Source organism: Lampris incognitus, chromosome 5 (genome assembly GCF_029633865.1).
Source record: "Lampris incognitus isolate fLamInc1 chromosome 5, fLamInc1.hap2, whole genome shotgun sequence".
Lineage (NCBI taxonomy): Eukaryota > Metazoa > Chordata > Actinopteri > Lampriformes > Lampridae > Lampris > Lampris incognitus.
Window position 1 is genome coordinate 30,361,208 of NC_079215.1, and position 16,648 is coordinate 30,377,855.

Consider the following 16,648-nt stretch of genomic DNA (forward strand, 5'->3'; position numbering starts at 1 on the left):
AGATCCTAGCAGGCAGGAGCACATATGAGATGTTACCATAGCACGGAGACTAATTGTTGATACCTGTGTCGTTCCCTTGATGTCACTTGTTTCTGGTCTCATAGGACCTTAACCACAGTATTTACACTTATTTTGCTTTTCTCCCTCTCTATTTCATGTCAATTCACAACATCTTGCAAAATAGCAACAAAGGCTGAATTCGTGAAGACCATTTTGCTAAGGATTAATTTTACTAATATTGTTTGAATTCTGATTTTTTTGCTTGAATAATGGAATGGAACAGATCATTTTTTGAAATAGTTTCGGGAAGTAGAGCCACACAAAACGATAAAAACACAAGGTTATGTTGTCTGTGCATCAGAGTTGGGAGCTCAACTGCAAACCAAATGCTCGGGGGTTGCCAAGATTCTTTTCCCAGAATCCCTTGCCATGTCTTGATGTTTGGCAATGTGAACGTTTGCAAGGAGTCAAGGCGTTTTATTTTTCAGCTGTTAATAGCACCATCTCCAAAAGACGGCAGCCAAGGAAAGTGCTCCTTTTGGAATAACACTCAAGTTTCCCATTGGATTGATTCTGTTCTCTTAAGATGAAAACTTGTTTCCCACGCTTTCAAAATTTCAGAAAACACCAAGGGAAACACAACGGTTCATATAAAATATTTCCGATCAAAATTTGCTATGCTACAGTTTTGCCTGTCATTTTTCTTGATCAGCCAAATACATGAAAGCACCTGAATTTACTGTTGACACAGTCCTTCACGATAAAGAATGGCTTCATTAATATTCAATTCGACATACAATATGCAGCCTGTAAACTTCATCAACATAAAGCATGGTGAATACTGATCCATGGACAGCTTAATGAATGGAATGCAAGCTTTGTGTCACCTATAAGATGTCTTTTAAGATGACCTTAAATAAACATGAATGTCCTTATTTGAATTTGCAACACTCTTTCTCGGTGTATTGCAGAACCCTTTTCTTTAGAGGATTATATTCCCTTAGAGATGGAGAACACACTAAGAAAATTGTCTGCCACCTGAGATATGATTAGTGGCTTGCACTAATTACTCTATTATTTATCTCAACAACATTTTTTCCTGTGGCTAATGCCACACCACATGTAAATATAAAGGATTCTGTTTTCATGTACAGAGGGAGTCTCACCAAGAGTTCACATGTTTGGAAAGCTGTTTTTGTTAAAGAGCCTCACAGCAAGTAGATTAACGTCCCTACAATGCTGGAATTCACCGAGACCCGCTAATAGCCCACCTCAGTGCTCTCAATTTGTTTGCTTTAGACTCAGCTGAACTCTTGCCTACTCTCATCATTGTGGTTAATGAGTGCATTTTCATCATTGTGGTTAATGACTAAATTTTCATGGTTGATTAATAGGTAAAATTCAAGGTGTTAAAATGTTTGGTAAAGAAACAGGATGGAGGAAGATGCTTTTAGACAAAGCTCTATCATTTACGTTGCTCCAGCCCCCCCCCCCATTTACTGAAAACAAAACAAAACAACAACAACAAAAACGTCCCACCACACTGATTATGCACAATCAATAATTATTTTGTGTATTTGTTTTCTCTCTTGTCTTTTTTTCTGGCCTGAAGGATGCTGCAGGCAAGGTGCTGGACCGCTGGACCATCATGTCTCGAGAAGAGGAGATCATCACCCTGCAGCAGTTCCTGCGCTTCGGTGAGACCAAATCCATAGTGGAGCTAATGGCCATTCAGGAGAAAGAAGGTCAGGCGGTTACAGTTCCTTCTTCCAAGACAGACTCCGGGATAAGGACATTCATTGAGAGTAACAATCGGACCCGCAGCCCAGGGCTTCTGACACATCTGGAAAACAGTAGCCCCTCTAGCATCCACCACTTTGAGAACATCCCAAACAGCTTAGCCTTCCTGCTGCCCTTCCAGTATATCAACCCTGTCTCTGCCCCCATGCTGGGCCTGCCTCCCAATGGCCTCTCTATGGAGCAGTCTGCCCTCCGGCTTCGTGAACCCAGCCTGCCCAACCAAAGTGAGCAGGTGGAGACCAGTGAGTCTGAAGTGTCTCTGTCTCCGTTCCGTACCGGCCAGAGCCCCAGTCGTGGAGTCTTGGGAGCCATGAACAACAATATTGAACCCAAGACAGAGCCCAACAACCGTGCATCACCAATTTCACCAACCCCTTCCACTCACCAGGCTCAGCAACAGCAGCAACAGCAGACACAGCTCCAGCAGCAGCAGCAACAGCAGCAGCAACAGCAGCAAGGCCAGCAGCCGCCTCAGAATCAACCACAGCAGCCCAGCCATCTGAATGACCATCAGGTTCACCATCATTTTGTGAAAAATGAGCAATCCAAGACCATCACCCACTCCTCCTTTTCCTCCAAGATGCATCGCATGCGCCGCATGGGTGCTACCTCACGTAAGGGCCGTGTGTGTTGCAACTCTTGCGGCAAGACCTTTTATGACAAAGGTACTCTGAAGATCCACTACAATGCTGTGCACCTGAAGATTAAACACCGATGCACCATTGAGGGCTGCAACATGGTCTTCAGCTCCCTGCGCAGCCGGAACCGCCACAGTGCCAACCCCAATCCACGTCTGCACATGCCTATGTTACGCAACAACCGAGACAAAGACCTCATTCGTGCAAATTCAACCACCGGTACACCTGTCATCTCCAGCACTAAGAGTTGTGGCTTTGCCCTCACCAGCCCTGGAAGGCCACCTCTAGGCTTCACCACCCCACCCCTGGATCCTATGCTTCAGTCACCTCTGCAGAGCCCACTAGTATTCCCTTCCTTGAAGTCAGTGCAGCCAGTACAGCCAGTGCCCCCATTCTACCGTACACTACTATCCCCTGCAGATCTAGTCAGTCCTCCTGTATCACTGCCTACCAGCCCTATCCTGCCCACCACCACCAACAGCACTTCTTTGATGGACCAGCAGCAGCAGATCCTGGCTGCTGCAGCTGCAGCCTCCCACAATAACAATAATCCTCATATGTCAGAGGCTGGGCACATGTCTCATCGACTGCCCACCCCTAGTGCAAATCAGGACCTCATCACTGGCACCAGTGACCCCACGCCCAAGAAGAAGCCTCGCAAATCCAGCATGCCAGTGAAGATTGAAAAGGAGGTGATTGATGTGGCAGATGAGTATGAGGACAAAGATGAGGACGACGATGACATCCATCATCACCACCACCACCACCACCACCACCACCACCCAGCATCCCTCCTTCACAACAATGTCAAAATAAACGGAAATTGTAACAGCAACAACAACAACAGCAGTGGTAGTGGGAACCACAGTGGTGGTAGTGGACACCAATCACCCTCACAGGATGAGATGAGCCCCAGCCTGGCCCTGAGAGGCATGATGAGGCACAGCGAAGATGAGTGCCGAGAAGGGACTGGCAGTGAAAGCAGGAGCGGTAATGATCTTCGAGGTTCCAATGAGCTCCGCTGCATGGACAGCTTCACCTCTGAGGATCAGGATCATGAAAGAGACTTTGAGAATGAGTCTGAAACCTCTGACTCCAAGATGTTCTACCGTGATGAGATGATGGAGGTAGAAGATCAGCAGAAACATGGCAGGAGTGGAAGTGGTCTAGGCAAGGAGCAAGAGGAGGAGACCAGTGATGAAGCCCACTTGAAGAAAGAGATGGAGGATAAGAATAACTCTTCACCCTCGTCTCACCAGCTCCCCATCAAAATCAAGGAGGAACTCAATGACCCTACCTATGACATGTTCTGCATGAGCCAGTATGGCCTCTACAATGGAGGCATGGCAGCAGCAGCTGCTGCCGCAGCAAGCATGGCTGCTCTGCATGAAAGCTTCATCTCTTCAATGGGCTATGGCGCCAGCCCTCCTAAGTTCCCGTCCTCACAATCACCAGAGGGAGATTTGTGCTCAAGTCCTGACCCCAAGATCTGCTATGTGTGTAAGAAGAGCTTCAAGAGCTCCTACAGCGTCAAACTGCACTACAAGAATGTGCACCTCAAAGAGATGCATGTGTGCACCGTGGCAGGCTGCAATGCTGCTTTCCCTTCCCGACGGAGCCGAGACAGGTTAGTGCCGGCAGATGCACGTTTGGATATGTTCAGATAAATATCAAAGTTTATATAGATGTATCAGTCACAGGTAGGTTTTTAAGAAATGTTTAATTTAATCTTTTCTCATTACACAACCATTATTTAATCAATGATATAGAATGCAAATAATAATAAGTAATAAACTGATAACTTTTTAAAAAATATATAAAAATTCATAACAATTTAATTGAGTTGTTCCTGATAACAATTTTATAATAGCAAAGGTGTAGTATAGGGTGCTTGATATTTACGTTTCTGAGATATATAATATTTGGTTCTTATTTAAAAAAAAATATCCTTAGCTCTCTAACAACCGCCTTATTCCCTTTCCTTATTCATATTCCTTTGCTGAGATAAGCTATCACTTAACATCTGTTAAGTTAACGAAACACCGAGAGATAAATTCTGTGACATCTGCTCTTTGTCAGTGTCAGCGGTCAGAACTGGTATGGTGTCAAGTGTGAGAAAATGTGCATTCACATACACACAACACACTTGGCCATCCTGATCAACCCCCCCAGTGGCAGTGTGTTGTTTACGTGCCCTCACTACCTCACCTTATCACTGACAGGTGAAAGTGCATACATTAACATAGACAGCGGTCTGTCAAAACCGCTGCATTTATTAACGCATCAGGAGGTGAGGCTAGCCATGCTCACCTGGGCTTGTTAGCACGTTTTCGTCCTACATGCTCGCTCCCCAGAATATATACAGCAGCGGCACCAGAAACAGTTTGACAGCATAACACATGCCCTGGGTACATAACATCACAAACGCCCTGGGCTAACATGGCTTCCCCAGGGGATTGCTAGTACCAGTTCTTTTTCGCATAAGGTGAGGATTTTTAGCATCAAACTGGCCAAGATCCAAGACTTCCTAATGAGTCAGAATAATCTTCGTTGTAAAAATATAGCCCTTGGACAATATTTGTAGAATAAACCATCGTCATCGGGACCATAACAAAGCTATTGAAATGAGAGCTGTAGTATGTGAGCACATTTTTCCAGGCCTGGCAACACTTTCAAACACATTCCCTCGACTGTCACGTAAACAAGAGAGATTGCCCGACTGAGCGATCCAGTCACTCAAAGCAGCAGAGGGACAAGGGCGTAAAATGGTCCTTGAAAAGGAATCACAGATTTCATCCTACTCCTCTAAAACACACACAGCTCCTCAAGTGTAACGAATGCATCCTTTTCGCTCCCTCCATTTCAGTCTATTAGTTTAGTTGAGCACCACTGCACTGCATGACTCTGTATTGACATGACACGGAGGAAAGCCATGTAGAAAAATATCCACTCATCCCACTCCTAAGGGGGAATAGAGTGTTAAAGAATTTTAAAAAAAATTGCGACAGTACTGCTTACTTTTATGGACCAAGTTGCAGCCAAAGCTTTTGTAATTGTAAAAAAAAAAGAAGAAGCTTCTCAGAGAGAGCTTTCTTTAACGATGTATAGTCTCACCCATAAAAAAAAAAAACAAAACACAAGCTCACCCCCTCATCGCCTTTGTTCATCCTCCATCCTTAGTCTCTATTAGGTTGCTCATTTGAGTGGCATCTGTTCGTACCGCTGTTTGTTCATTTGCGGCACATACACGGAGCCGGTGACACTGTGACTCTGTCGGAGTGGATGAGATGGGGAACGGGGGGCATGGGTTAGTGTTAGCGAAGGTGCAATCATGCTGCTCACCTGACACAGCTGTGCCAACAGCAGGGAGATGACAGGGGGTGTTATTAAAGCATGCGTTGCCACGATGCAGCTTACTACCAGAAATGCGTTCCTGACAAGACTTCAGGGACAGAAAGGGCCCAAGGCATGACAGCCCTGCTGTCTTGCACACATGTATGCACTTGTGTACGCGCACACACACACACACACACACACACACACACACACACACACACAGACTATGCATATGGATTGGGGAGAATGACTTGCTATCTCTCTTAGTCTGTTCACTTCTTCAAATATTTATTTAATTCCAACAAATACCCTCTCGGTCTAAGATTACCAGGGGAGCTACTCATTGTGCAGTTATGGAAGAAATTAATATGACAGATGAATTATATTCAGTCATTTAAAAGCTTTGTAGACTCAAATGAAGGAAATGACCTGGTACTTACTAAAAAAAAAAATCCCCCATGGAAAGTGGGTCAGTCATAATCAGGAGATATTGCTGTCATTCTTAATGGTCAAAAAGAGCGAGCGCCCCACCACTTCATCTGCTCCGCTTGTCTCCCCGCTGATGTAATTTAGTAGTCTTGATCTTTTTATTAGAGTGCCTCGACATTAGCGCGCTCCCTACTTACATATGCATTGGCAACCCTGACCTTGGCCTTCAAACATGAACTCCAGCACTGGATTAGAGGAGAGAAAGGTGTCATTAGATGAAGACGTAGAATAAAAAAAGGATGTGGAAAAAAACAACATAAGGTGAAGAGGGTCTTCTCTCTGATGACTTGTCATCAAGGATTTGGTGCCAAAGAGGAAAATTAATGCTTCAGAAATGTTTCAGAGAAGTGTATGGCTTGTCCGTTATCATGGCTTGAAAATGAGAATTGTGTGTTTTGGACATGGTTTAACATGAACCCGTAACTATGCCCCTTATCGTGGTGTCACAGCTTGGAATTGTTTCCCTGTGAAATTAGTCGTAACGGTTTGACTCCGTGATGAGGAATGCCGTGATTTAAACGTGATTCGAAAGCACAAGCGGCAGGGCGTTTGGCTAGGTGTGTATCAAGGAGGGGAAATTTCCGCTGTGAACATGATACATCTTTGAGGTAGGGGTGCGTGGCTCTGTTTAACTGAGAGTTAAGCGCACAATTATTTCCATACTTTTTTTCTGTGCGGGATGAATTCCTGATAGCATATGGGACATATTACTCTGCTGCTGTTCTTTGGGTTGAAATGGGGAAATGACAGCAGAGATTTGGGGCGAGTCAGTTCTCTCGCCAAACTCTCATCAAATCTGTCCCTGGGTAATCCTGTAACTACATAATGTATGTTCGAGTGTAATGATAGCGGTATGTGGAGGAATAATTTGGTTGTTTTCATAGTAGTATGTTCTATAATAAGATTCTTTCTCAAATTACATGTACCAGATAAATGGGGTTTTTTTTCCCACATATTTAAGTTATCAATGCATTGTATTATTAGTGTAGGTGGCATGGTGTTTTTGTGGTTAGCGCTGTTGCCACATAGCAAGTCGTGTCCGGTGTTTACATAGGTTATCTCCACATGGCCTGTTTCCTCCTGAGGTCTAAATTCTTGAGCAGCAGGTGAACTGGAGAGGAAATAAATGGATATATAGGTATTATGGGGAGAGTCAGCATCTGTATGCTGGCCCCACAATAGACTGGTGACCTGTCCAGGTTGTCTCCCTTCCTTCTGCCCAAAGTATGCGGAGATATCGCATTCTCATAAACTTCAGTCTCCTACACACCTACAATCGAGCAAGTTGGGGCGTCCGGGTAGCGTAGCAGCCTATTCTGTTGCCTACCAACATGGGGATCTCTGGTTCAACTCCCCGTGTTACCTCCGGCTTGGTCAGACATCCCTAATGAAACAATTGGCCATATCTGCGGGTGGGAAGCCGGATGTGGGTGTGTGTCCTGGTCGCTGCACTAGCGCCTCCTCTGATCAGTCGGGGCGCCTGTTCAGGGGGGGAGGGGGAACTGGGTGGAATAGCATGATCCTCCCATGCGCTACATCCCCCTGGCGAAACTCCTCAGTGTCAGGTGAAAAGAAGCGGCTGGCGACTCCATGTGTATCGGAGGAGGCATGTGGTAGTTTGCAGCCCTCCCCGGATCGGCAGAAGGGGGGCAGCGACCGGGACAGCTCGGAAGAGTGGGGTAATTGGCCAGGTACAGTTGGGGGGGATGAAGGAAAAAAAAAATTGGAGCAAGTTGGCAAAGGGAATTGATGAATGGATCAATGGATGTGTTGCAAGTGATATTTCTCTCGTACTGTCTTATTTCATGAAAAATAGGCCAATAAATAAAACTTGGCAGTATTCTGGAGCATGCTAAACCAGTAGCTAAATAGCCCAATGGGGGCGACTGATTGTTTTTTATTGCAGCTGATCATTGTATACTAGAGCCAACCTTTTATATGCAAACCTTCCACTCATCATCTCCCGAATTTAGGTAAGTGCGTCTGCAAAGCCACAATATGTGACTCAGCTGTAACACCCCAGATGCACATAGGGACCCCATCCAAAAAACAAACGAAAAAAAAAGCTCCCGTCTCACAGTAAGAACAGAGAACAGTTTAGAAGAACAGTGGATATACGAGGATTGCACATATCATGATTTTTGCAGGTGAGAGATGTTGTCAGATTAACGTTTTATATGCTGACTTTGGGCTAAGATTAACCCTAACGCTAGCCTAAATGTGAGTGGATAAGTGATATGACAGCCGAGGGACATCATGTCAAATGTTGTTCAGAGAATATTTCACAGTCGGACACATTTTGAAAGACAATTTATGTTCAAATCGGTAGTTCCAACACACACACACACACACACACACACACACACACACACACACACACACACACACACACACACACACACACCACTACAGGCTTGCAAGAGGTCACGTTAGATTATCTGTGTGTGTGTGTGTGTGTGTGTGTGTGTTTGTGTGTGTGTGTGTGTGTGTGAGTGTGTGTTCAGCTGGGCGTTTTCCCCTAGCCCCCTGACCGCCTGCTGCATTGAGGTAAATGATTGCATATTTATAGTGGGGAGCGGGTAGTGTCGGCAGCACCGCGGAAGAAGCTGCGTGATTAAGTACTGGAAAGGCGTGCGTGCCAGTAATCATCACTGTTATTAGCCTCGTTAATCATATTTTTAAAGCCAATGACATGGCTTACTTCACTTATCCCAGGTTTTCTTTTTTTTTGTTACACACTCCATTATTTGACCTGTTCTCTCGATGTTGCCACCATAACCAGGTGGCCTCCCTCTTCCACATTCCCACGATGCACTAGTGTGCAGCCCACAGTCCCTGCACGGGCCATTGCATAAAGAGAGAGTGAAGGTTAATTATGTCTGAGAGTCTCTTTCCTTCCCAACCCAACCCTCCCTCTCTCTTTTTCCCTTGTTCCCCTCACGGCATGTGGGCCCAGCTCTGCTCCTTCATAACCCGCTCAGCGTTTGCCTCTTCTAAACAAAGGGCACAGTGCTTATAGAGAGAATACGTTAGCAAAAGCCGCTCATCCAAGTTCAAAATATCATGTGATTAAAAAGTGCTTTTCTTTATTTATCAGTGAGTTTTTCTTTGTGATGTATTTTATGTGGAATGATAAGGATTTTTGACTGCTAGATGCATAAAGTCTTCTGTCAGCATACTGACACTAGTAATGCAAGTACTTCCAAGTCATAAATTTGTAAGGGCACTTGATTTATCTTTTGTCTAACCCCCCCACCCCCACCCCATCCCACCCCACCCCAGACAGTTTGAGAGTCATCATGCCAGCTTTTGCTGTTCAATTGACTTGAACAATAGCAAAGGAGGATGAGGTGGAATGGTCTGACAGATAATGATTCATGGAAAAAAAAATCTCTTGTCCTCCCACGTCCACCCAGAACCTCATAACACACCCCAAATGACAGGGAAGACAAAGGACCATTGCTGTTATTTTAATATCACTTGGCCTCCTCTCTCATTTACACATTATGACTCATTTAGTCTCTGCACAACCCCGCACACACACACACACACACACACATACATATGCACACACACACACACACGCTTACTCACCCCCAAACTCACATACATGTGCACACATGCACGCACGCACACACACACACACACACACACACACACACACACACACAAAGGGTAGGGCAAGGGCCATCTGAGGAGCCTAAAGATGATTAACCCCAGTGGAGATGAGCAGGCTCTTGCCCTACCTCCTCTACAAAGTCAAGTACGAGCTCCCTGAGCACCTTCCCCATCTTCTGGGTGAATGTGAGACTGTCAAATCAGTTTCTCAGCCACATTACTGGTGGGCAGGGACAAAACGGTGGAGGAAGTAGGAAACAAAGGAGTTCGTGTAGATATGGAGTGACTGATGCCTTGTGCAAGTGAAATTAAAATCTAAAATACATGATTGAAGGGATGCGTGCGTCATGCTCACTGTGTCACAGCAACTGACTCATTTAATACAGTAAGAGTTAGGTAAGCGGGGAATACAGGTGCTGAATAATACTGTATTGCAAAATGATTGCAAACATGGCAGTCTTTCTCTTTGTCTGGTGTTTAGGTCTTCCAGCTGTCACACACACACACACACACACACACACACACACACACACACACACACACACACACACACACACACACATCAATTTTCATTTTTCTTTTCTTTTCATGTATATATAAAAAAGAATAAGCAAAAAAATAGCAGAAATTGTGTGAATATTGTTTGTATCAATGTGGTATTAATATTCTAACAACTTGGTATATATTTCAGCATTCCTTGTAGGATAGGGTACTTACTGCATGACATTAAGCATGTTGAATTTAACATCTTAAGACCTGAGTAAGTCATGGTAACCTAGAGCTTATTAGCAGTGAGAAGGTGTTGTTTTAGACATGGACACTTTTTGCAAAGGACCCGCCTACCTGAGCATCATCGATAGCATTACGCCCCTCAGGCTTAACCAACCAGACGTCTGTAAGCCCCGACGTACACCAAAGCGTGTTGGTTGGTATCCCTACAAGTAAGATTAAAGCAAAAATGATTATTGATTACAGCATTGTTCAGACTGTATCGAACAATTTAGGCCTTTCACAGCCCACCATCCAGACGCATTTCAATGGGTCGAGATACAGTACAGCAGACACTGAATCACAAGTCCCATAATTGAACTATAAGCTATTGTCATATGGATGCAACTATTTTATCAATGGATAGAAGAAGAACAAAGGATTTATATAGCCTTTTTGATCAAAGTCCCACTATATGGAAGTAGTATATTTACACACACACACACGCACACACACACACACACACACACACACACACACACACACACACACACACACACACACACACACACACACACACACACAGAAACACTGTGACAGCCATGGCCAATCGATTTGCCACGCTCTCTCTACAATGCTGACGATGCTCGAGTGGACGGGCTCCTGGTTGCCTTGTTCACAGAAAAGGGTCCCTGAAATGAATGTATTTTTACCTCTTGCAGGAGAATGTCGGATAGGGAAGTAAATAATTAAAGGAAAGGGACCCTTTTTGACTGCATCAACCCTGCCACTGCTGGTAAGCTCTACTACCCATTGTGACTCCATCTTTGCCCGCCCTGCCAAGGATAACCCTTTTCTTTTTCTTTTTTTGTTTGTTTTTTTTACACACATGTGCCCTCCCTGCATGGAAACCCCTCACATTAAAAGTACTGAGTGTTTTCTCATGTTCTTAGTTAATTTAAGTCCTGACCTGACACGAGAGGAGTGGGCCTTGTGTATGTCGTATGATACCAGACATTATCTGCTAAAATGTCCCTTCTGTGTAATGTAATTTTATTGTGACATGTGTGCTGTGGGTCCCTTTTTTCTTATATTGAATTGACAACCATGAAATTGCGTTAAAGAGCACTGAATTTCTCTTGTCAAACCCATTTCACCTTACATCCTTTAGCATGGCTTTGTTTGCTAACGAAACCTAGCTCACTGGCATCCCTGCTTTAGCATGGCACTTGATATATATATATATATACTTGTCAAAACTCCTGATTTCCTTTATTTTATCAGATTAAGCACATCATTCAGTGGAGCTTGCCTTGTGTCTGGGAAAAATGTTCACCTTTATTAAACCCAGTGCTACAAGGGTGACACATTCATTGGGGCGCTTGATTAGGCCACCTCCAATAGGGAACAAATATGATACCGCTGTCAGTCCCCGGTGCTAATATGCTATCCAGTTCCCCTCGATTATCACATTACTGCAGCCCAAATCAATTGATAAACTTCCATTCAATATGATGGAGTATTTAATTGAGTCAGAGGCTATTGGATTTGAGGGCTGTGCTGTGCAGACATGCTGACAGTGGTAAACATGAACATACTACATGAATAAACATGCTCTCCTTTGCCATGCTAGTGCATTTTGTTGAGGAAAGACACAGGGCAAAGGTCCCTGAATATATGTCTTTATGGATTGTTCCTCCTTTTAAAGCTGTTACGAGGAGTTTTTCACTGATTATTCAACATTCTCAGTTTAATCTTGATGCCTTTATATGACCGACATAAGTAAATGAGACCAGGGTTCCCCTTGAAATCTGACAAAATGATTTACAGCATACAGATGCAATACATAGTCACAATTAGGGATAACTTACATCATTGCTGTATATCTTGCAAACACCACGACAACTATCACTTTTCTCTTCAAAAAAATGCAAGCTACCAGAGGGTGAAAATAGCTCTTTGGACAAAGATGTCCTTCTTCTACAAAACACTACCCCTTTTGTCCACGGGATCACACAAAGCCAGTCAAAAATCCAAAACTCCCCGAAGCAGCTTTTAAATATGATGGGCTAGTTGGGGTTAAAAGTTCTTCCCTGACCGTGGATTTATACTGTTGCCTTAAGACTGAATTAGCCAGATTTCAGAGAAAGCTACTGACATGATGAATCACATTGGATTGTACAGACATTTTAAATCAGTGCGATGCATTATCTGTTTTATTTGAGGTACTATACATCCTCTTTTTATCTCTTTTTCCATGGTAGGCACAGTTCCAACATCAACCTGCACCGTAAACTGCTGACCAAAGAGCTGGACGACATCGTCCTGGACCCCCATCTCACGCCGCTGCCCAAGGACCTGCGAGCTGAGTTCCTGACCAAGATCTATGCTGGGCACCACTTAAGCATGGACGCTATGAGTGGTGTTGGCATTGGCGGCCCAAGCCTAAGGAACATTGGGCTTAACTGCGATTCCAGCTCCCCTGCAAGTATTGAGTCTCCCCAACACCTGCTTAATCACCAAAACCTCATAAACCAACATACCAATGGCTTTTACAGGAGCCAGCCAGATGATTACATGGTGTTGGACCTCAGCACAACATCCAGTGTTCAATCCAGCGGCAGTATCCACTCCTCACATGAGTCGGATGAGGGCAGCGATGAGGGCATCCTACTGGATGACCTAGAGGAGGAAGGAGGAGAGGATGAGGAGGGCAACAGTGAAGGGGAGGACTATTCCCAGAATGCCAGGGGGCAGGCTGAAGGGGGGCATCGGGATGTGACTGGAGAGCTAAAAAAAGGAGAGGGGCGAGATGAGGAAATGGAACCTTCCTCCTCACCAATTCTCCTCTCGTCCACTGGGGGCAGTAATGGCGGTGGCAGTGGGATCCTCTGTAATATCTGCCACAAAATGTACAGCAACAAAGGGACCCTGCGTGTGCACTACAAGACTGTGCACTTGCGCGAGATGCACAAGTGCAAAATCCCGGGCTGCAACATGGTGTTCAGCTCCGTGCGCAGTCGTAACCGGCACTCTCAGAACCCCAATCTCCATAAAAATATGCCCTTCTCCACTATAATAGACTAACAAATTACCTGTTTCTCTACCCTCCTGTCAGTCTGCCCACTCCTCCTTTCCTTCTCACCCTTAACCTCCTCCTCAACTCTGTCATTCATCCCACTTCTGGGCCCTCATACAAAAGGTAAATAAATGCCTGTATGGCTCCCACCCATCCTCTGTAAGTCACACTCCCACATTTGTGTCCCTTTGATCAACTTCATTGACGATAAAACACAAGTAATCATTGTGACCTTTGACATTTCCTTCTTTGGAAGAATAGGATGAGACACTTAAGCGTGGAGTTTGCGCTATTCGAGAACAACTCCAACCATTTCAACATAAGCCCCGCCCCCTTTTCTTTTAAAGCGCTCCCCACTTTGTTTTAAGTCGGTCTCCAAAGAATCTATTCAAACTCTTATTTGTGACTTTGCCTGCAGAAACGATAGTATTAAAAAAGAAAGTCTTCTCGTTGTATTTGTGTAATGATAGCTTTTAAAGGAACCCCTTTCAACAGCATGAAAGCTTTGTTTGTAAATAATGTCTTAAGAGGATTTTGGTGTAAAACAGTTGTATTGATGGTTGTTTGCTTCTTTTTTTCCTCTCTCTTAATGGTTTTTATGTTACAGTACAGTACAATACTTCCAGCTATAGGCAAGAAAGAGGTAGCAACTTACTAGCTTGACTCATTTATGTTCGCTTCAAAGACACGTTTTAAACTGAGAACTCTGAAAAAAAAGGAATATCATGTGACTTGTTTTATCTACTTATTAGATATTCAGAGGTTGCCGGCATGCTTTTTTAGGCTTCTACACTGATATCATCCTCTGTTCTTCTATTGATTTGTTTTGGTTCTGTCTTTCATGTTTATTAGCTTTAGTATACCAATTCAGTTTTTTGCACTTTGCATCTATACAAGGGGATGTGTAATATTATTATAATGAGGACTTTTGCAATGGTGAGTTTTGGTGTTGTTTGGGGTCATTGATGGCTACAGTGCCAAGGGAAATGACACTACCTTCAGCATCATTGTGCCAGTTTATTTTTTGCACATGCTAAATTCAAAACGCTATCTCACAATGAAAAAAAAGGCTCCCCTGAATGAAACCCAACATCTTAACCCACAGATCAAAGTCTTTTTTTTGTTTTTGTTTTTTTTTGGGTCAAATCAGATCTGATGTGCAACCAAACATGAACTGCTGTTTTACGCAGATGATATAAGTATTGAAGATTGTCTCTCCCCGCCCCCCCCTCTTTTGTTTAAGGAATAATTTGTGCAAAGACAGTATGATTTGCCAGTTATTACAATAATGAGTTTGGAGGTTTGGTAGAGTACTCTCTACTGCATGTACGTTTTGGTGACGTGGTCACAGGACATTATCATTGCTAGAGCTGGTGCCTGTTCACCAATAAGAGTCAGAAATGAGTTTCCTAATGAAACACCACTGTCATGAAAAAATTAAAAAAGAAACTGAGAAAAGAGAGAGAAAATAGTCCTTCAACTGTGACCAAAACAAAAAAGTGTTTGCTTAATTAAAACTTTTTTTTTAAGTTTAACATTTTACTTACTGTAATAATACCCCATTGAAGTGATACGATGCACTTGAGTCTTAAATCTTTTTGCTGTGATATTTGAGGTATGGGTTTTCATTGCTTAGTGTCAACTACAAACGTGCTCTGTGAAAGATAATACTGTTTTCCTGGCTGTCGGTTGGAGCCGTTTTAAATTGTCCAGGACTATCACGGTACAAGTATTTCCAAGAACTGGGCAAAGTAGCCAGGGGTAAGGGGTATTTATTGGTGGGTGATGTAATCTTCATACAGATGTTGTTGTCCAGTGCGACAAAACCTTTTGTAAAAAAAAAAAAAAAAAAGAAAAGAAAAAGAAAGAAAATAGAGCTTGTTCCTCATTTTGACTTGTTTATCAATGTGTTAGCAATGTCCTGTGTTACTTTACAAGGAAAGCTCCTCTTTCATGGCTGGTGCTTCTGACGGAGGAAAACGTATGCAGTGTTATGTAATATGCTGTACAGTATTCAAAAGCGCTTACATCAATTGACAGTGTTGAATTCCATTTGTCTTATTACTTCAACCCATTTGGCTGTATGGACATGGCTTACGCCGGTGCAACTCTGAGACTTTCTCATCCATCTTTTTTAAGACTCCACCTACACGACACATACAGTTTTCAAACCCCTCGTTTCATGAGATCGAGAAAGTGTGTGTGTGAGAGAGTGAGAGAGAGAGGGAGAGAGAGAGAGAGGGGGCGCTGAGGCTGATGGAAAGGTTGTGGAGGTGGAAGGCTGACTAGGGAGGAAAGGATGACAGCAAGGATCATTAAAAATGTGCTGCTTCTCCGTTACCTGGAGGCGTCCCTGCCATTCCAGCAGTCATCTGTCTAATAACTCACTTGTCACTTTGTTTCGCTGCCAGATGCCAAGGCTGCTGACAAGCCTGTGACGCTGACAGAAAGAAAGAGAAAAGAAGAAGAGAGAGTGAGTGCTGCAAAACACTCCTTCCAACCCAGCCCCTCTCCATTCATTTCAAATCAGTGAAGACCGATACAGTTCAATTCAGTTCATTTCAGTTCAACTCAATTCAATTCAATTCAACTAAATTGAACTCAATTCAGTCAATTCAATTCAGTTCGCTTTAACCGGATTCAGTTCAATTTGATTACATTAGAACTCAATCAAATTGTACTGTGTTGAATTCCAATTCCATTCAATTGTGTCAAGTTCAATTCCGCTCTCTTCGGGTCAATTCTACTCAATTCGTTTCATTTCAGTGGAGCTTTTTCAGCCATTTCAACCTCTCCTCCTCTTTCCCTTTCCCTCTCTTCGTCTCACAGTCATTTAACACCCCACTTCCCCGTTTCTCCAAGCCGCCACTCACACGCCACCTCCACACCCCACAGTGCCGTCCTATAGGGACACACACTTAATAGTGTATGCTTAAGTTCACTGGACGGCCACGGCATAGGAAAAAGGGATGGGTAATTG

The 16,648-nt window shown here is 43.8% G+C and overlaps 1 protein-coding gene across 1 annotated transcript in view; it reads left to right on the plus strand.

Annotated features, from left to right (window-relative positions):
• Positions 1-16,033, plus strand: part of bnc2 (basonuclin 2) — a 69,290-nt gene extending 53,257 nt beyond the window's left edge. The window contains exons 4-5 of the mRNA XM_056280193.1: positions 1,613-4,065; positions 12,854-16,033. Coding sequence (XP_056136168.1) covers positions 1,613-4,065; positions 12,854-13,676 — 3,276 coding nt within the window. The 3' untranslated portion in view covers positions 13,677-16,033. The remainder of the gene's footprint in view (positions 1-1,612; positions 4,066-12,853) is intronic.
• Positions 16,034-16,648: the final 615 nt, after the last annotated feature.